The following is a 21,712-nucleotide window of genomic DNA, read 5'->3' on the forward strand; positions in this document are numbered from 1 at the left end:
GAAGGCAGATAAATCCCCAGGGCCCGATAATCAACACCCCAGAATACTTACAGAAGTGGCCCAAGAAATACTGGATGCATTGGTGCTCATTGTCCAAGATTCCATAGACTCTGGAACAGTTCCTACTGATTGGAAGGTAGCTAATTATTTAAAAAGGGAGGTAGAAAGAAAGCAGGGAATTATAGACCAGTCAGCCTGATCTCAGCAGTGGACAAAATTGGAGTCCATTGTCAAAGATTTTATAGTAGAGCACTTGGAAAACAGTGGCATTTTCAAGTTTGCTAATGACACCACCATAGTGAATCGGATCTCAAACAATGACGAGACAGAGTACAGGAATGAGACAGAGAATCTGGTGAACTGGTGCGCCGGCAATAACCTCTCCCTCAATCTCAACAAAAGAGATTGTCATCGACTTCAGGAAGCATTGTGGAGAACATGCCCCTGTTTACATCAACAGGGATGAAGTGGAAATAGTCGATAGTTTCAAGTTTATAGGTGTGCAGATCACCAATCTGTCCTGGTCCTCCCATGCTGACACTACAATTAAAAAAGCCCACCAACGCCTCAACTTTCTCAGAAGACTAAGGAAATTTGGCATGTCAGCAACGACTCATCAACTTTTACAGATACACCATAGAAATCATTCTTTCTGGATGTATCCGAGATTGGTCTGGGCTCCTGCTCTGACCAAGACCACAAATAACTACAAAGGGTCATAAACAGTCTATTACATAAACCAGCCTCCCATCCATTGACTCTGTCTACACTTCCCGCTGCCTCGGGAAAAGGGGGCAGTATAATTAAGGACCCGCCACACCTCGGACATTCTCTCTTCCACCTTCTTCTGTCAGGAAAAAGATATAAAACTCTGAGGTCACGTACCGACTGACTCAAGAACAGCTTCTTCCCTGCTGCTGTCAGACTTTTGAATGAACCTACCTTGCACTGAGTTGATCTTTCTCTACACCCTCGCTGTGACTGTAACACTACATTCTGCACCTTGTCCCTTTCTTCTCTATGCATGGTATGCTTTGTCTGTATAGCGCACAGGAAACAATACTTTTCACTGTATGTTAATACATGTGAGAATAATAAATCAAATCCAATTTGGATTGTACAGAGTCAGCAGGGAATGAATGAAAGGGAAAGCATGCTATCTTTAGCGCATGCGCAGCTCTGGGAGCCGGCTCTGATTTGACGCATGCTCAGACCCTGGAGGCGGGCCTGATCAGACGCATGCGCAGTACCGTCAGACGGTGGGCAGAGACTGAGCTCTGGTTGGAGCAGCTCAGAAAGGCGCGCTGATGAGACGCGCATGCGCGGCTCAGAGAAGCCCTGTAGGTGGCGGGTCTGATGTGTGCGCATGCGTGTCCATCATGGAGGCGGGCCTGATGTGTGCGCATGCGGAGTAACCTGAATGGGCCGGCTGATCATCAGCCGCATGCGCAGTAGCGCCTCCCTCTCTTGCTGGCTGTGATTTTTGTTGTTGTTGTTGTGAATGGTGGCGCCGCCGCGGACCATGCCGGCGGTGGGGAAAAAGAGGAAGGAGAGGAGAGCGGGCTGCATCTGATTCCCCCAGCCAGGAGGAAGGAGGAGAGGAGAGGAGTAAGCGTACAGTACAAGTCTCGGAGTGAGGGTTGAAGCCTGCGGCCTTTAGGACCCGGAGCCCCCCCCCCCCCGCCCTGGAGCCCACTCCCCGGGCGGACAAGCCTAAAGGTCGTCCGGGTCCCCACCAAAAGCCTCCATAGATTTCACCCCAACCCGGCCTCCTGCACCCAGACCCTTGCAAATCAGCAAATGCATGAAAAAAACCGGGGGTCGCCGGCTTAAATGGAAGCAGGGGACGATCTGGCTTGTGCTGGAGAGTGAAAAATCATCACAGTTGGCAAGATGCATCCTAGGATTTCCCCCTCCCCAAAATCTGCTTCCCCTCCATCCATGCCCTGTTGCTGACTCTGCACCAATTTGTAAGCTGCTCAACTGCTTTGCAGATCCTGGAGGTGCTTGGATACTTGGTGCATTTGGTCCATTTGCACTGTGTAGTTTGGGATTTCCCCATCTCCAGTTTAGCTCCATCCCCTTGTTGCTGGTCCAGTTTCCCTCAGTGTCCCCAAATCAACTATGATTCCTGCCCCTGATCACTGTCCAGTGATCCCTGGGTTAGAGAGAGAGAGGAATCAGCCAGGGTTCCTGCTCCTGATCACTGTCCAGTGATCCCTGGGTTAGAGAGAGAGAGGGGAAATCAGCCAGGGTTCCTGCTCCTGATCACTGTCCAGTGATCCCTGGGTTAGAGAGAGAGAGGAATCAGCCAGGGTTCCTGCTCCTGATCACTGTCCAGTGATCCCTGGGTTAGAGAGAGAGAGGGGAAATCAGCCAGGGTTCCTGCTCCTGATCACTGTCCAGTGATCCCTGGGTTAGAGAGAGAGAGAGGAAACCAGCCTGTGTTTGTGCTCCTGATCACTGTCCAGTGATCCCTGGGTTAGAGAGAGAGAGAGGAAATCAGCCTGTGTTCGTGCTCCTGATCATTAATACTCCCAAAACTATTTGTGTCACAAGTGTGCTTACATTGATATTGCAATGAAGTTGTTGTGAAAATTCCCTAGTCACTGCCCCAGTGCTGATCCTCCAATATGTGGCACTCCTTCACTAGTGGGCCCAGTCAAGGTGGATGTTCAGCACTGGGACAGCTCTACTGAGCAAACTTACCTTTCTCTCCTGCAGGTCCCATGAAGGAAGCCTGGCATGGCGACACTCAGCCAACAGGAGTTTTTCCACCAATTGTTCAGGGACTGTGTGTTTCCCACTGCTCAACAGGGATTCGAACAGGTCTGGCAGCTGCTGTTGATCTGCCTGGGATGTCGGGTGCTGTGGAGGCTGGGTGAGTCAGGGGCTAGTTTCCGTCCGGTGTGTTTTTAGTTCAGGTTATTTATTAGTGTCACAAGTAGGCTTACATTAACACTGCAATGAAGTTACCATGAGAATCCCCTAGTTGCTGCACTTCACCGCCTGTTTGAGTACACTGAGGGAGAACTTAGCACGGTCAGTGCACCCTAACCAGCACATCATTCCAACTGTGGGAGGAAACCGGAGCACCCAGAGGAAACCCACGCAGACACAGGGAGAACAGACAATGGCCCAACTCGGGAATTGAACCTGGGTCCGTGGCGCTGTGAGGCAGCAGTGCTAACCATTGTGCTGCTCAGATGTTGCTGGAGTAAAGTTTTGGCCTTGCTGTGGGAAGCTTCCTTGCTTGGTAGCTCCTTCCTTCCCACAACCCAGCCAGGAAAATGCTCGACAAGCCACCTTGTGTTGGCTGAACAAGCGCCTGGCAACTCGGCGAAACCACACCAACTTAACAAAAGATGGAGTGCAATGAAAATCCACCAGACTGAATCTGGGAATATGGAATACAATTCAGGAAAATGGGAAGTTATGCACGGGACATGTGCATGTAACTGGAGCAGTGTGTGCAGTTCTGGTCACCATATTACAGGAAGGATGTAACTGCTCTAGAGAGAGCACCAAGGAGGCTCCCAAGAGTATTGCCAGAACTAGAAAAGTGTAGCTTTGAGGAGAGATCGGATAAGTTGCGGTTATTTTCTAAAATCCCCTAGTCACCACATCTGCACCTGTTCAGGTACACGGAGGGAGAATTTAGCACAGCCAATGCACCCCATCCAGCAGGTCTTTCAGACTGTGGGAGGAAACCAGAGCCCCCAGAGGAAACCCATGCAGACACAGGGAGAACGTGCAAACTCTGCACAGACAGTGACCCGAGCCGGGAATCCAACCCAGGTCCCTAGCGCTGTGAGGCAGCAGTGCTAACCCACTGTGCCACCCTCGCTTCCTGGAGTTGATGATATTTCATCCTGATGTATGTGCCAGGGTTGGCACGCACACCCCACCTGATCAAATGGTGCCAGCCAATCAGTGCTTATGATGAAGTGATGCCTTTAAGGGAAACCATCCCTTTAATGGAAATTTTGTGGGAAGGATGAGGAGGATAATTAACTGAGTGTCAGAGTGACGTTGGTGTAATTGGAGTCAGTGTTTGTGTGTTGCCCTGACTGCTGTTCAGATACAAAAGTGTGATTGTGAAATCTGCTTCAGTCTGGGTGAACCCATGGATCAGTCAGTCCCAGTCTCCCCCTCCGGCCGGATTCAGCAATCCACCCTCTCCACATGCCAGCTCACTACAGATTGTCCTTATGGCTATCCCTGTATCGGTTTCCTCCCACAGTCTGAAAGACGTGCTGGTTAGGGTGTATTGGCCGTGCTAAATTCTCCCTCAGTGTAACCCGAACAGGTGCCAGAGTGTGGCGACACAGGGATTTTCACAGTAACTTCATTGCAGTGTTATTGTAAACCTACTTGTGACACTAATAAGTAATAATAATGTAAAAGCTTAACAAAAGAACATTTACACATGAAAAGCTTGGCTATAATTGATGATACTCTATTCTGAAACTCAGTGGCAGATGCCACTCAATTGATCTCCTGTGGATTTCTCCTTGAGTTCCCAACCCACCCCGAGTGTTTCCAAATTCTACTTTCAAAAAGATACACTTTAAAATTCTCTTTCAGACTGCTTTCCCTCAACTGTTTTCATCAAGGATCCATCTCCAAGTTTTCCAACCATCCTTTCAAACAAGGTTTTCTCTCCACTCTTAGGGTATTAGATCAGAAATCCCAAGGTATGTTATGAAGCCAGACTAGATGCCAACAATCTGCTGTTTTGGCATTAATGTGAGGATGATGCTTCACTCCAGGCACGATTCTACTGAAACACTGGGAAGCGTTTATCAAAACCCATTTGATTTAACATAACAATTTAACTATAACAAATGAATTAGCTTAACTTTTAACAATTGAGCAATACCTTACCAAAACAAGAAACAATTGTTAATAGCTAACCTCTCAGTTCAAATTCAAGCATTATTCCTCTTATAGGCTTAAACTCCCTCTTTAAAATCAGTCAGCAAAATACAGGCTTACTTGCATCTCTCAGGTTAATAGTCCTAGAGTTCTGAGAGGTCGTTTGAAGGAGGGAGATATTGCTTCCTTCTGGCAGTCCTGACAGCAACTGCTTGTATTTTAAAAATGAAACTGAAACAATATTTCATCCCTTCATGCTTAGCTCCTCCCATTAAACACATGACTGCCCCTGTCAATCAACCTAATCAAAACTCTATTCTGAAACTCCAGGGGAACCTAAGTAAACAGAAGTGCATTACTCAGCTTGGGAAATCACCCCAGGTTCTTATCCTGTTCTCCCAGGTACCAATTCAAAGGATTTCTTAGACAAATCAGCACCTTGTAAACCAGTTCTGAATTCTAAACATACCCCTGATAAGAAACATGATATATTCCTTGAAAGCACTGTAGCATCATAAGGATCCTCCTCCAGGTTTTCCAACTCACCTTTTAGAATTTCCTTTCTCTTGAGTTGCAGCACACATCCAAACTTCTAGATAAAACTGCTGTACTGTGTCCCTGACCATATACTATTGTTTCCAAAGGCTGGGAAAAAGGACAGCAGACTTCCAATTGCTTCTGATCTCTGGCCTTTAACTGCAGTGACCAGTGTTAAGGACCAGTTCAGGAACTCCGAGGTATTTTGTGAAGTTAGTCTAGACCCTGACATTTGATTGTGGCATTAGGGTGAGCAGAAGGCGTTTAACTCCAGGTATGATTCAAGTGAGCCACTAGGCAGCTTTTATCAAACAAAGATTATTTAAGAACACAGTTAGAATATAATAAAAAGAATTAGCATAACTTTTACCAATTAAAATACTTAAACATGACAAAGTACAAATTTTAACAGCTAGGTATCTCTGTTGTTCCAATTTAGCAATATTCCCATGGACATGAATCCCTTCTTTAGAACCAGTTAACACAGAAACCAAACTCACTTACGTAGGTACTAGACTTGTCTCCTAATTCTAAGGCAGCATCCTCCAGAGAAAGCTCCACTCCCAAACAACAGAACTCAGAGAAAGAGATTTGTTTCCTAGCAGATTCTAGTCTCCACTTTAGACAAAAAAAAGCAGCCTCCCTCAGAAGATTCCAGAAAACAGACTGCCTTGAGTTCTCTGTGAAAGTCTAGCTCCACCCAGTCATATGACCTTAACTGCCAATCAGCCTAATCAAGCCCCACTCTGAAACCCTGGGGGAAAACACAAACTGCTGGGCGGCACGGTAGCACAATGGGTTAGCACTGCTGCTTCACAGCTCCAGGGACCTGGGTTCAATTCCAGGCTCGGGTCTTGTCTGTGTGGAGTTTGCACATTCTCCTCGTGTCTGTGTGGGTTTCCTCTGGGTGCTCTGATTTCACCCAATGGTCCAAAGGTGTGCGGGATAGGTTGATCGACCATGCTAAAAATTGTCCCTAGTGTAATGAGATGCGTAGGTTAGAGCGATTAGTGGGTTAAATATGTAGGGATACGGGGGTAAGGCCTGGTGGGATTGTCATTGGTACAGACTCGATGGGCCAAATGGCCTTTTTCTGCACTGTAGGGGTTTCTATGATTTTTTGAAAATAACAGAAACTTGCATTAGTTCAGATTAAAACAAACATTGTGTCAATTAAAATCAATTATGCTGCTGCAGTATCAATACGTAGAAAAACTACAGCACAACCAGGCCCTTCGGCCCACAAGTTGCGCTGATCAGATCCCTACCTACTTGGCCTATTTATAACCCTCAATCCCAGTAAATCCCATGTAATCATCCAGAAGTCTCTAAAAAGACCCCAACGAGTTCGCCTCCACCACCACCGACGGCAGCCGATTCCACTCACCCACCACCCTCTGAGTGAAAAACGTACCCCGACATCTCCTCTGTACCTGCTCCCCAGCACCTTAAACCTGTGTCCTCTCTTAGCGACCATTTCAGTCCTGGGAACAAGCCTCTGAGAATCCACCCTATCTATTCCTCTCAACACCTTATAAACCTATAATACAGTGCTGCCAGATCCAGACAAAATGGCGCCTAATGCATAGAACAGATCCTGCACAAGAAACGTGACTAAATACATTTCTTAAAGGCACAGTACCATCACACTGGTTTGATTCCCGGTTTAGGTCATTGTTTGTGTGGAGACTGCATGTTCTCCCCATGTCTGCTTGGGTTTCCTGCGGGTGCTCTGGTTTCCTCCCACAGTCCAAAAGACGTGCTGGTTAGGGTGCATTGGCCGTGCTAAATTCTCCCTCAGTGTACCCGAACAGGCGCTGGAGTGTGGCGACTAGGGGATTTTTGTAGTAACTTCATTGCAGTGTTAATGTAAGCCTATTTGGGACACTAATAAATAAATTTTAAACTAGACCTTTAATTATGTTTTTCTGATGGTGTTTTTCCCCTCTTCCCACTCTGTCCTTGTTGCTCTCCCTCCCCAAATCCCTCCCACTCCAACCCCTTAACCCCCTAACCCCTATCCTCCCATTCCTGCTCTCCCCAATCCCATAACCCCCCTCCCCTACCCCCAAGCACCCCACTTCCTCCCTCCCACCTCTCCCCCCTTCACCCCCTCCTCCCTCGCTCACTGTCTCTCCCTTTGCTCACCCTCTCCCCCCTTGCTCCTCCCCTTCTCGCTCCCCCCTGTCCCTTCCCCTGCTCTCTTCCCACCCTTCTCCCTACCCCCCTGCTCTCTCTTCCTCCCCCCTCCGCTCTCTCTCCCTCCCTCTGCTCTCTCTCTCCCTCCCCGCCCTGCTCTCTCTCCCCCTCCCTCCGCTCTCTCTCTCCCTCACCCCCCCTGCTCTCTCTCCCTCCACCCCACCCCGCTCTCTCTCTCTCCCCCCCTGCTCTGTCTCCCCCTCTCCCTCCCCGTTGACCAGGCCTGCCCCCCTGGGTGAAGCACCTGAGCAGTGTTGCGGGGGGGTTTTACTGCCTCCACCATTTCTTCCAGCTGCAGATGGTGTGGGTGGTATTACTGAGCCTGATGTGTTACATCGTGTTGTTCCTGTGCCGGCATTCCCACCAGAAGGGTGCCTTCCTGTCCATCACCATCCTCATCTACCTGCTCATGGGGTAAGTCACCTTCCCTTTCCCTGGACTCTCTCCGCATGTCTGTCACTCTGGTGACTGAGATCCCTGTGGATAACTGATTCTTGGTAAGAAGTCTCCCAACACCAGGTTAAAGTCCAACCAGTTTATTTGATAGTAAACCACAAGCTTTCAGAACCGCTGTTCCTTGGTCAGGTGTGTGGAAGGTGGAGGGAGCACTGTTTCTGAAAGCTAGTGGGATTACTATCAAATAAACCTGTTGGACTTTAACCTGGCGTTGGGAGACTTCTTACTGTGTTTACCCCAGTCCAACACCAGCATCTCCACATCAGTGACTGATTCTGGACCAGACCTGATGCTCTCCCACACACACCTTCACTAACAGTCTGGGCAATATCCAGCATATTTTTAAATTCTTCCTGGGACCTGGGTGTCACTGCCTGGGTCAGTATTTATTACCCATCCCTAGTTACCCCTTGGAGGGCAGTTGACAGTCACCCACATTGCTGTGTCTCTGGAGTCACATGTAGGCCAGACCGGGGTAAGGACGGCAGATTTCCTTCCCTAAAGGAACCAGATGGGTTTTTCCCACAATGGGCCATCAGTAGATTCTTAATTCCAGATATTTTTTATTGAATTTAAATTCCACCATCTGCCGTGGTGGGATTGGAACCCGGGTCCCCAGAACATTCACTGAGTTTCTGGATTAATAATCTAGTGATAATCCCACTGGGCCATACCCACACATAAGTGCCATGCAACCAGAGAGAACCGAAACCCCTCAACACTTAATGACTTTCCCATGACTGAATCCCCCTCCCTCACTGACAGCATAGCGGGTTAGCACTGCTGCCTCACAGCACCAGGGACCTGGGTTCGATTCCCCGCTTGGGTCACTGTCTGTGCGGAGTCTGCATGTTCTCCCCATGTCTGCGTGGGTTTCCTCTGGGTGCTCCGGTTTCCTCCCACAGTCCAAAAAATGTGCTGGTTAGGCTGCATTGGCCATGCTAGATTCTCCCTCAGTGTAACCCGAACAGGCACCGGAGTGTGACGACTAGGGGATTTTCACAGTAACTTCATTGCAGTGTTAATGTAAGCCTTACTTGTGACACTGATAAATAAACTTTAAACGATCAACATCCCAGAGTTTATCATTCATCAGAAACTGAACTGGGACCCATCAATATAAATACTGTGGCTCCCAGAGCAGGTCAGAGGCTGGGAATCCTGTGGAGAGTAACTCACCTCCTGACTCCCCCCCAAAGCCTGTCCACCATCTACAAGGACACAAGTCAGGAGTGTGATGGGATACTCTCCACTTGCCTGGATGGGTGCAGCTCCAAACAACACTCGAGAAGCTCGACACCATCCAGGACAAAGCAGCCCCGCTCGATCGACACACTAACCACAAACACTCACTCCCTCCACCCCCGACACACAGTGACAGCCGTGTGTACCATCTACAAGATGCACAGCAGCGACTCACCGAGGCTCCTTAGGCAGCACCTTCCAAACCCACCACCTCTACCATCTAGAAGGACAAGGGCAGCAGATACCTGGGAACACCCCCCACCTGGAGGTTCCCCTCCGAGTCCCTCACCATCCCGACTGGGAAATATATCGGCCGTTCCTTCACTGTGGCTGGGGTCAAAATCCTGGAACTCCCTCCCTAACAGCGCAGTGGGTGTACCTACACCACACAGGGACTGCAGTGGGTTTGAGAATGCGGCTCACCCACCACCCCCTCAGGGGGACAGTTAGGGATAGGGGGGTAAATGCTGTGCCTGGCCAGCAACACACGTATAGAAACTAGAGGCAGGAGGCCATTTGGCCCTTTGAATCTGCCCTAACATTCATCATCACAGCTGATCATTAAATTCAATATCCTGATTCCCCCCCCCCTTCCCCCTCCATGTGCCTTTAGCCCCAAGACTTTATCTATATAAACACCCAATAAATGAATTTAAAAGAAAATAAACTTTCTTTCCCGCTGTCAGGAGTTTTACAATTGGAATTGCAATGTGACGGCCTTGTGGCTTTGGACAGCTGCTGGTGAGGCCTCCTGAGGTTAATGGTGACATTGTGGAGCAGGCCTGATGGTGGGGGTGGTATTCCCTGGAATGGTTTCCCGCTGGCTCAGGGTGTTTGGTGAAGGGTGGCCTTGCAGCCTTTGCGATGATCTGGCCTTGCCTGAACTGGGGAAGGGGAAACAGGACACTGAGCGTGACGCTGATCTGAACCTCACTAACTTTGTCACTCTGCCTTTTCCAGGGAGATGCACATGGTCGATACAGTCAGCTGGCACAAGATGAGAGGTGGGTCAGTGTGGCGATGTCTCCTCACTGGGGTGTGGGCACATGTGTGTACAGGCACATGTACGTGACCATTTGTGTTGTGTGTGCGCGCATGTGTATTTGAGTAAATATTGCACCCCTGAGGTTTTTATCTATCCCTGGGACCTGGGTGTCACTGGCTGGGTCAGTATTTATTGCCCATCCCTAGTTACCCCTTAGAGGGCAGTTGAGAGTCACCCACATTGCTGTGTCTCTGGAGTCACGTGTAGGCCAGACCGGGGTAAGGACGGCAGATTTCCTTCCCTAAAGGAACCAGATGGGTTTTTCCGACAATGGGACATCAGTAGATTCTTAATTCCAGATATTTTTTATTGAATTCAAATTCCACCATCTGCCGTGGTGGGATTGGAACCCGGGTCCCCAGAACATTCACTGATCATCGAGTGAGAATATCATAAGAACATAAGAACATAAGAAATAGGAGCAGGAGTAGGCCATCCAGCCCTTCGAGCCTGCCCCGCCATTCAATAAGATCATGGCTGATCTGTCGCTGCTCAGTTCCACTTTCCCGCCCTCTCCCCATAACCCTTAATCCCCTCTCCTATCAAAAACCCATCAACCCGCGTCTTAAAAATATTTAGCGAGGCAGCCTCCACCACTTCAACGGGCAGAGAATTCCAGAGATTCACCACCCTTTGAGTGAAGAAGTTCCTCCTCAACTCCGTTCTAAACCGCCCCCCTTTTATCTTGAGGCTGTGCCCCCTAGTCCTATTGTCTTTTTTGAGCGGGAAGAGTCTTTCCACCTCTATCCTATCCATCCCATTCATCATCTTATACGTCTCAATGAGATCTCCCCTCATTCTTCTAAACTCTAACGAGTACAAGCCTAGTTTATTCAGCCTCTCCTCATAGCTCAACCCCCTCAACTCCAGTATCAGCCTAGTAAACCTCCTCTGCACTCCCTCCAAGGCCAAAATATCCTTGCGCAGGTGCGGCGCCCAAAACTGCACACAGTACTCCAGCTGCGGCCTCACCAATGCCCTATACAGCTGCAGCAAGACCTCCCTACTTTTATATTCAATCCCCCTCGCTATGAAGGCCAGCATCCCATTCGCCTTCCTGACCACCTGCTGCACCTGCAAGCTGGGTTTTTGCGACTCATGCACAAGGACCCCGAGGTCCCTCTGCACCGTCGCCTGCTGCAGTTTTTCGCCTCGTAAGTAATAGTCCTTCCTACCATTCTTCCTACCAAAGTGGACCACCTCACACTTGCCAACATTAAATTCCATTTGCCATTTCCTGGCCCATTCGCCCAGCCTATCTAGATCCTTCTGCAGACTCTCCACACCCTCCGCACAATTTGCCGTTCCCCCAATCTTGGTGTCATCAGCAAATTTCGACACCCTACACTCGGTTCCCTCCTCCAGATCATCTATATAAATGGTAAAAAGCTGAGGCCCCAGCACCGACCCCTGGGGCACTCCACTAGTCACCATCCGCCAATCCGAATAGCACCCGTTGACCCCCACTCTCAGCCTCCTATTTGACAACCAGTCCTCTATCCACGCTAACACCCTACCCCCAACTCCATGTCCCTCGACCTTCTGCAATAACCTCTTGTGAGGCACTTTGTCAAACGCTTTCTGAAAATCCAGAAAGACCACATCCACCGGCTCTCCTCTATCCACCGCCCTAGACACATCCTCATAGAACTCCAGTAAATTTGTCAGACACGACTTCCCTTTAATGAAAATGAAAATGAAATGAGGCCATCATCCTCCCCCTCGTGAATATTATGCTTGAGTGAAGGAGGGAGAGATGGATTGACAGAAATCACCCATTACAATCTAATATTACAACCCTAAATGCCACCCCCCGAACTGTTAACAGCGCTGGAGCGATGGGTGAGTGGGTCCACTCGCAATGTGCTGGGAAGCAGAGATCGGTACAAACTGATGTGTTTCTTGTTCCACCCTCTCTGCCTCCCTCCCTCGCCCCTCTCTGCCTCCATCCCTTGCCCCTCTCTCCCTCACCCCCCCACTCCTGCACCTCTCTCTCTTCCCCCTGGCAGGAGCTCAGATGATAGTTGCGATGAAGGCTATCTCGCTGGGCTTTGACCTGGACCAGGCCTCAGTGACTGCGATTCCTTCCCCGGTTGAATTTATGGGCTACATTTACTTTGTGGGCACAGTGATCTTTGGGCCCTGGATCAGCTTCGGGAGTTATCTGCAGGCAGTGGACAGCAAGAGGATGGTGAGTTTCTGTGGCTGAGCTGCGCTGACGGGAACGCTTCCAACCTGCTGCTGTGTCTGGGGAACGTTTGAGGAAACTCACAAGAGGGAGCACAGAGAGCCTGTGGGTATGAACCCTGCCCCCCCCAACCCCCCACCACACAGTGCGGCGCTCCCTCGGCACCGACCCTCCCGCAGTGCAGCGCTCCCTCGGCACCGACCCTCCCGCAGTGCGGTGCTCCCTCGGCACCGACCCCCCTCACAGTGCGGCGCTCCCTCGGCACCGACCCCCCCCCCCCCCCCCCCCCCCACAGTGCGGCGCTCCCTCGGCACCGACCCTCCCACAGTGCGGCGCTCCCTCGGCACCGACCCTCCCACAGTGCGGCGCTCCCTCGGCACCGACCCTCCCACAGTGCGGCGCTCCCTCGGCACCGACCCTCCCACAGTGCGGCGCTCCCTCGGCACCGACCCTCCCACAGTGCGGCGCTCCCTCGGCACCGACCCTCCCACAGTGCGGTGCTCCCTCAGCGCTGACCCCCCCACAGTGGCGATGATGTTTTATCTTCTTTTGACTCTCTCCTCAAGAGCTTCAGCTGGTTCTGGAAGGTGTCGCTCAGCATGGTGAAGAGTGTGCTCTGCCTCGTCCTGTCCACATGCGTCTCCCCCTATCTCTTTCCTTACTTCATTCCTATCAATGGGAACAAGCTGTTAAAGAGGTGAGTGATCGTCTGGAGTAACCGCACGGTTTTTTTGAGTCTCTGCGTTCAATTAAGAATGGAGATGCACTGGACAGTGGCACAGCAAGGGTTCCCTCCATCAGTCCCTGGGGTGAGTTGCATAGCAACATCGAAAACATGCTGCCACTAGTTCGTGCTGAGGAACACGGGTATTTTTACTATGTAAACTGTCACGGTGTAGTTGCAAGGATGGCCACTGGGAGGCTCTGGTGGGCTGTGTTAGTTTTACTATATGAACGATCATTGAAGTTAAACATGTAAACTAGCAGGAAGAGGCCATTCGGCCCTTCAAGCCTGCTCCGCCCTGTCCTGGCTGCCTCGTCCTGTCCTGCTGTCTCACTCTCTCGCTCTCTCTCCAAATAGAAACCATAGAAAATAGAAACGGGCCTTCTGCCCCTTCTTGTCTGTGCCAAACCATTTTTTGCCTAGTCCCACTGACCTGCACTTGGACCATATTCCTCCACACCCTCTCATCCATGAACCCGTCCATGTTTTTCATAAATGTTAAAAGTAAAGCCACATTTACCACTTCATCCGGCAGCTCATTCCACGCTCCCACCACTCTCTGTGTGAAGAAGCCCCCCCCCCCAATATTCCCTTTAAACTTTTCTCCTTTCACCCTTAACCCATGCCCTCTGGTTTTTTTTCCCCTAGCCTCAGTGGAAAAAGCCTTTTTGCATTCACTCTATCTATACCCATCAAAATCTTATACACCTCTATCAAATCTCCCCTCATTCTTCCCTCCCTCTGTCCCGCTGTCCCGCGCGCTCTCGCCCTCTGTCCCGCGCGCTCTCGCCCTCTGTCCCGCGCGCTCTCGCCCTCTGTCCCGCGCGCTCTCGCCCTCTGTCCCGCGCGCTCTCACCGGGGTTTGGTATGTGATGCCGGGTGGGGCAGGTTCATGAGGACAACATAGAATCACACAATGCAGAAGAGATCCTTCAGCCCATCGAGTCTGCACCGATACATGAGAAACATCCAGACTCCCACCGAACCTCACCTGCCAGCACTTGGCCCAAAACCCTGAATGTTATGCAAAAACCCTATGTTATTAGTCTGTGTCAAGCCAGCTTGTTCATGTTAAAATGCAGTCAGCCTGCCTCCTGAGCATGTGCCTAAGTGCTTCCCCCGACTGTAACGTAACCAGCAACACCACCAGGAGGTGGCAAGCGTCTTGGCACCATTGGCAGGTGAATGGTCAGTGCCCACTGATGTGTCTCCCTCTTTGCCAGGTGGTTGCAAGCTTACGAGAGTGCCAGCTCTTTCCACTTCAGCAACTACTTTGTGAGTTTTCTGTCTGAGACCTCAGCAACGCTGGCAGGAGCTGGCTTCACCGAACACAAGGACAATGTCAAATGGTAGGTGTGCCTCGTAACAGAGTGGGTGGGGGCTGGATCTGTACATACCCGCTGTCAGCCGCACCTCTGGCTTCACTCTGTCTCCCCCGAAGGTCAGAAGGTCATGGGAATGAGTGTCCAGTCCACAGATCCCAGACCCAGGCCCGACATTCCCCCAGTGTTGTGCTGAAGGAGCGCCGCACTGTGGGGGGGTCCGTGCTGAGGGAGCGCCGCACTGTGGGAGGGTCAGCGCCGCACTGTGGGAGGGTCGGTGCTGAGGGAGCGCCGCACTGTGGGAGGGTCGGTGCTGAGGGAGCGCCGCACTGTGGGAGGGTCAGTACCAAGGGAGCGCCGCACTGTGGGAGGGTCAGTGCTCAGGGAGCGCCACACTGTGGGAGGGTCGGTGCCGAGGGAGCGCCACACTGTGGGAGGGTCGGTGCCGAGGGAGCGCCACACTGTGGGAGGGTCGGTGCCGAGGGAGCGCCGCACTGTGGGAGGGTCAGTGCTCAGGGAGCGCCGCACTGTGGGAGGGTCAGTACCGAGGGAGCGCCGCACTGTGGGAGGGTCAGTGCTCAGGGAGCGCCGCACTGTGGGAGGGTCGGTGCCGAGGGAGCGCCGCACTGTGGGAGGGTCGGTGCCGAGGGAGCGCCGCACTGTGGGAGGGTCGGTGCCGAGGGAGCGCCGCACTGTGGGAGGGTCGGTGCCGAGGGAGCGCCGCACTGTGGGAGGGTCGGTGCCGAGGGAGCGCCGCACTGTGGGAGGGTCGGTGCCGAGGGAGCGCCGCACTGTGGGAGGGTCGGTGCCGAGGGAGCGCCGCACTGTGGGAGGGTCGGTGCCGAGGGAGCGCCGCACTGTGGGAGGGTCGGTGCCGAGGGAGCGCCGCACTGTGGGAGGGTCGGTGCCGAGGGAGCGCCGCACTGCGGGAGGGTCGGTGCCGAGGGAGCGCCGCACTGCGGGGAGGGTCGGTGCCGAGGGAGCGCCGCACTGCGGGAGGGTCGGTGCCGAGGGAGCGCCGCACTGCGGGAGGGTCGGTGCCGAGGGAGCGCCGCACTGCGGGAGGGTCGGTGCCGAGGGAGCGCCGCACTGCGGGAGGGTCGGTGCCGAGGGAGCGCCGCACTGCGGGAGGGTCGGTGCCGAGGGAGCGCCGCACTGCGGGAGGGTCGGTGCCGAGGGAGCGCCGCACTGTGGGAGGGTCGGTGCCGAGGGAGCGCCGCACTGTGGGAGGGTCGGTGCAGAGGGAGCGCCGCACTGTGGGAGGGTCGGTGCCGAGGGAGCGCCGCACTGTGGGAGGGTCGGTGCCGAGGGAGCGCCGCACTGTGGGAGGGTCGGTGCCGAGGGAGCGCCGCACTGTGGGAGGGTCGGTGCCGAGGGAGCGCCGCACTGTGGGGGGGTCGGTGCCGAGGGAGCGCCGCACTGTGGGGGGGTCGGTGCCGAGGGAGCGCCGCACTGTGGGAGGGTCGGTGCCGAGGGAGCGCCGCACTGTGGGGGGGTCGGTGCCGAGGGAGCGCCGCACTGTGGGAGGGTCGGTGCCGAGGGAGCGCTGCACTGTGGGATGGGGATACAGTATTGTTAATGGTGTGGTTATTTACAGACAGATTTTGTGTGTTTTATGTTGGGTTTGCAGGGATCTGGTCGTTTCGAAGCCGTTAAACGTGGAGCTGCCTCGGTCGATGGTGGAGGTGGTGAGCAGTTGGAATGTTCCAATGTCACGCTGGCTGAACACCTGTACGTACCCCCCCCCACCCCCATCCCCCTGAAATACCCACCTTCCCCACCCCCAGACCGCATTCCCTCGTCCCACACACCCCCCCCTACCTCTCTGGAGCTTCTCGAATTGCAGTGCCATTGGGCATCCGGCCCTCTGCCTCCTATTGGTATATCTGCCAAGGGCCTCCCTTCACCACCCCCTCCACTTCCTCTCCTGCACATCCTCCTATTCCTCCCCGCCATCCAGCTCCTCCCTCCCCTCGAAAACACATTGACACCATTCATCTCCCCCCCATGGGAGCGAGTCCCACATTCTCCCCTCCGTGGGAGCGAGTCCCACATTCTCTCCCCCACTCCCCCCGTGGGAGCGAGTCCCACATTCTCCCCCACCCCCCCCGTGGGAGCGAGTCCCACATTCTCCCCTCCGTGGGAGCGAGTCCCACATTCTCCCCTCCGTGGGAGCGAGTCCCACATTCTCCCCCCCCCGTGGGAGCGAGTCCCACATTCTCCCCTCCGTGGGAGCGAGTCCCACATTCTCCCCCCTCCGAGGGAGTGAGTCCCACATTCCCCCCCCCGTGGGAGCGAGTCCCACATTCTCCCCCCCCCCCCGTGGGAGCGAGTCCCACATTCTCCCCCCCCGTGGGAGCGAGTCCCACATTCTCCCCCCCCCCCTGTGGGAGCGAGTCCCACATTCTCCCCCACTCCCCCCGTGGGAGCGAGTCCCACATTCTCCCCTCCGTGGGAGCGAGTCCCACATTCTCCCCTCCGTGGGAGCGAGTCCCACATTCTCCCCCCCGTGGGAGCGAGTCCCACATTCTCCCCCCCCCGTGGGAGTGAGTCCCACATTCTCCCCCCCGTGGGAGCGAGTCCCACATTCTCCCCCCCGTGGGAGTGAGTCCCACATTCTCCCCCCCCGTGGGAGTGAGTCCCACATTCTCCCCCACTCCCCCCGTGGGAGCAAGTCCCACATTCTCCCCCCCCCCGTGGGAGTGAGTCCCACATTCTCCCCCCCCCCCCCCCGTGAGAGTGAGTCCCACATTCTCCCCCCACTCCCCCTGTGGGAGGGAGTCCCACATTCTCCCCTCCGTGGGAGCGAGTCCCACATTCTCCCCCCCCCGTGGGAGCAAGTCCCACATTCTCCCCTCCGTGGGAGTGAGTCCCACATTCTCCCCCCCCCATGGGAGCGAGTCCCACATTCTCCCCCACTCCCCCCGTGGGAGCGAGTCCCACATTCTCCCCCACTCCCCCCATGGGAGCGAGTCCCACATTCTCCCCCACTCTCTGGGTGAGGACGTTGCTCCTGAGTGATGGAGAAAGATGTATCCGAGAATAGCTAACAGTCTGAACGGGTGGGTTGTCTGATGAGGAGAGGTCCGAGAGGTCACACTGATATCCGCTGGAGTTTGGAAGAGTGAGAGGTGACCCGATCACGACCTTTCAGATCCCGAGGGAGTTTCTGGACAGGGTGGGCGCGGAGAGGATGTTTCCTCTTGTGGAAGAATCTAGAACTCGTGAGGGGGTCGGGGCGGGGGGATGTGGGGAGGGGGTCAGTGTTTAAGTGGTGGCCCATTTCAGAGGGAGACGAGGGGGGAATGCTTTCTCTCGGAGAGTGCTGAGTCCCTGGAACTCTCTCCCTCAGAAGGCAGTGGGATCAAAGTTTCGGAATATTTATCCTGATGGAAATGGATAGATTCCAGATTAACGGAGGGGGCGGGGAGGTTTGATCGGCTACTGAGGATCCAATGGGAATTTGTGGATGAGGTTACACACAGTCAGCTGTAATCATATCGAATGGGATATCAGACTCAAGGGGCTGAGTGGCCTTCGAATTCATATCGATTCATAGAAACTAGAAACAGGAGGAGGCCATTCGGTCCTTCGAGTTGCTCCCCCATTCGTTTTGATCATGGCTGATCATCAAATTCAATATCCTGATCCCCCCCCCCATATCCCTCGATCCCTTTAGCCCCAAGAACGATATCTAATTTCTTCCTGAAATCACACAACGTTTTGGCCTCAACTACTTTCTGTGGGAGTGAATTCCACACATTCCCCACCCTCTGGGTGAAGAAATTTCTCCTCACCTCAGTTCTAAAAGGTTTCCCCCTTATCCTCAAACTCTGACCCCTAGTTCTGGACTCCCCCCACCATCGGGAACATTCTTTCTGAATCTACCCTGTCTAACCCTGTTAGAATTTTATAAGTTTCTATCAGATCCCCTCTCACTCTTCTAAACTCCAGTGAATATAATCCTAACCCACTCAGTCTCTCCTCATATGACAGACCTGCCATCCCAGGAATCATCCTGGTAAACCTTCGCTGTGCTCCCTCTATAGCAAGGACATCCTTCCTCAGATAAGGAGACCAAAACTGTACACAATACTCCAGGTGTGGCCTCACCAAGGCCCTGTACAATTGCAGTAAAACATCCCTATCCCTGTACTCAAATCCTCAAATGGGTGGCACAGTGGTTAGCACTGCTGCCTCACCAAAGCAGCCTTCACACGACAGTGCAGAGTCGCTGAGCAGGGACTGATAGCCAAGTTCCGCACACATGAGGACGGCCTCAACTGGATCTTGGGTTCATGTCTCACTATCTGTAACCCCCATGACTTGCCTGGACTTGCAAAATCTCACTAACTGTCCAGTCTGGAGACAATACACATCTCTTTAACCTGTGCTTAACCCTCTCTCCACTCACATTGTCTGTATCTTTAAGATTTGATTACCTGTAAAGACTTGCATTCCCACCATTATTCTGTAAATTGAGTTTGTGTTTTTATATGCCCTGTTTGTGAACTGAAATCCCACTCACCTGACGAAGGGGCAGTGTTCCGAAAGCTTGTGGCTTTTGCTACCAAATAAACCTGTTGGACTTTAACCTGGTGTTGTCAGACTTCTTATTGTGCCTCAGAGCACCAGGGATCTGGGTTCAATTCCCGGCTTGGGTCACTGTCTGAGTGGAGTCTGCGCGTTCTCCCCGTGTCTGCGTGGGTTTCCTCTGGGTGCTCCAGTTTCCTCCCACAATCGGAAAGACGTGCTGGTTAGGGTGCACTGACCGTGCTAAATTCTCCCTCAGTGTAACCCAAACAAGCACTGGAGTGTGGTGACTAGGGGATTTTCACAGTAACTTCATTGCAGTGTTAATGTAAGCCTACCTGTGACACTGATAAATAAGTGAACACAGTTCATCTTCACCTTATCCAGAGTATTTGTTGTGTTGATTTAAACCTGCTAATTCTTTCTGTTAATGGTGTTCTCTACTTTCTCTGCCTCTTTCTCAGATGTATTTAAGAGTGCCCTGACCTTGGGGACCTTTCCAGCCATTCTGGTGACCTATGCTGCCAGCGCACTGTTACACGTGAGTATTCCTGCCCTAACCCAAGGCGTCCCCTTGCCAATTAGGGGTGGGCTTGCCCACATCTCCTGTGTGACGCACAGGAAGAGGCCATTTAGTCCATCCTTGTCTGCATTCCAGACCCCTCTGCTGATGTGGAGTCCGGAACTGCTCAGTGATATTCCGGTCAAGGGGACCAGGCTTCTTTATTGACCCTTGTATTGGCCCTGCTCTATGACAGAGTCACTGAAGGCAAAGAAGGCGCTTTCCTTGGAGATGTTCTCCTCTCTGCCAGTCGTCCTCTTCCTTCAGCTTCCAGGTGCTTCTTTCTCTTTGGCTGATGTTTGGCAGTGTGAGTTACTAACCCACCCAATCTCCCTCTTCCTCAGGGTCTCAGCTTCCACCTTGGGGCCGTTCTCCTCTCTCTTGCATTCATCACCTACGTGGAACATGGTAAGATGCTCTTCATTCCTGTGGCTCTGCCATTGCAGCCCGTCCCTTCAGCAGACTGAACCCTCCCCCACTCTCTCTCTCTACCTCCCTCTCTCTCTCCTTCCTGCCCCCCCCCCCCCCCCGTCTTTCTCTCTACCTCCCTCTCTCTCCCCACTTCCTGCATCTCTCTCTCTCTCTCTCTCTCACTCACTCACTCTCTCTGTCTCTCTCTCCTGCTCTTTCTCTCTCTCTCCCTCTCTCTCTCTCTCCCTTGCTCTCTCTCTCTCTCCTGTTCTCTCTCTCTCTCCTGTTCTCTCTCTCTCTCCTGTTCTCTCTCTCTCTCCTGTTCTCTCTCTCTCTCCTGCTCTCTCTCTCTCTCCTTCTCTCTCTCTCTCTTTTTCTCTCTCCCTCCTGCTCCCCCCTCTCTCTCTCTCTCTCTTTCTCTCTCCCTCCTGCTCCCCCCCACTCTCTCTCTCCCCCTCTCTCCTGCTCTCTCTCTTCTCTTCTCTCTCTCTCCTGCTCTCTCTCTCTCTCTCTCTCTCTCTCACTCTCTCCCTCCTGCTCCCCCCCCCTTCTCTCTCTCACTCTCTCCCTCCTGCTCCCCCCCTCTCTCTCTCTCTCCCCGCTCTCTCTCTCTCAGCTGAGGAGATCAGAACTGTGTACCTGACTCCCCGAGTCTGGTTCTGCTAAAGCTTTGTGGATTTGCAGAGCCCCTGAGGCTTGTTCTGTAATCCCTGTATCTGCAGATGCCCTGTACACTTCTGTCTGAATGCCTTTGTGAAGGATTTTGATGGCTTTCTTTGATTATATTTCTCCTGACAGTTCTGAGAAAGAAACTGGCCTCGATATTCAATGCCTGTGTGCTCTCTAAGAGATGCCCGATTAACTGTTCACATCAGAATAAATCGGTAAGGAGTTAAACCTCAGCTCAAAATCACCCGTCAGTGTGTGTGGGACCCATACCCCAGTGAGAGTCAGTGTGTGTGTGGGACCCATACCCCAGTGAGAGTCAGTGTGTGTGTGGGACCCCGTACCCCAGTGAGAGTCAGTGTGTGTGGGAGCCGTACCCCAGTGAGAGTCAGCGTGTGTGTGGGACCCGTACCCCAGTGAGAGTCAGTGTGTGTGTGGGACCCGTACCCCAGTGAGAGTCAGTGTGTGTGTGGGACCCGTACCCCAGTGAGAGTCAGTGTGTGTGGGAGCCGTACCCCAGTGAGAGTCAGCGTGTGTGTGGGACCCATACCCCAGTGAGAGTCAGTGTGTGTGTGGGACCCGTACCCCAGTGAGAGTCAGTGTGTGTGGGACCCATACCCCAGTGAGAGTCAGCGTGTGTGTGGGACCCGTACCCCAGTGAGAGTCAGTGTGTGTGGACGAAATAGTGAGACATCTGGATATAAATTGTCCCATTGATAAGCATGGGTTCATGAAGTGCAGGTCATGTTTGAATAATTTGGTGGAATTCTCTGAGAACATTACATGTGCAGTGGACAATGGGGAACCTGTGGATGTGGTGTATCTGGATTTCCAGAAGGCGCTGGACAAAGTGCCGCACCAAAGACTGCTACAGAAGATAAAGGTGCACAGTGTTACGGGTAATGTATTAGCATGGATAGAGGATTGGTTAACTAACAGAAAGCAA

The 21,712-nt window shown here is 52.9% G+C and overlaps 1 protein-coding gene across 1 annotated transcript; it reads left to right on the forward strand.

The window, feature by feature from the left end:
• Positions 1–1,475: 1,475 nt before the first annotated feature.
• LOC145340187 (protein-serine O-palmitoleoyltransferase porcupine-like) lies at positions 1,476–20,984 on the forward strand (the record flags this gene model as incomplete). Its single annotated transcript, XM_080184618.1, has 11 exons — positions 1,476–1,608; positions 2,725–2,881; positions 7,836–8,028; positions 10,276–10,319; positions 12,370–12,551; positions 13,115–13,245; positions 14,496–14,621; positions 16,225–16,325; positions 19,592–19,668; positions 20,034–20,097; positions 20,899–20,984. Coding segments are annotated over exons 2-11 (1,140 nt in total), but the record flags the coding sequence as incomplete, so codon positions are not given.
• Between the last annotated feature and the right edge of the window lie 728 nt (positions 20,985–21,712).

Source organism: Carcharhinus amblyrhynchos, unplaced genomic scaffold, assembly GCF_965287045.1.
Source record: "Carcharhinus amblyrhynchos unplaced genomic scaffold, sCarAmb.v2.hapA scaffold_827, whole genome shotgun sequence".
In the NCBI taxonomy this organism is placed as follows: Eukaryota; Metazoa; Chordata; class Chondrichthyes; order Carcharhiniformes; family Carcharhinidae; genus Carcharhinus; species Carcharhinus amblyrhynchos.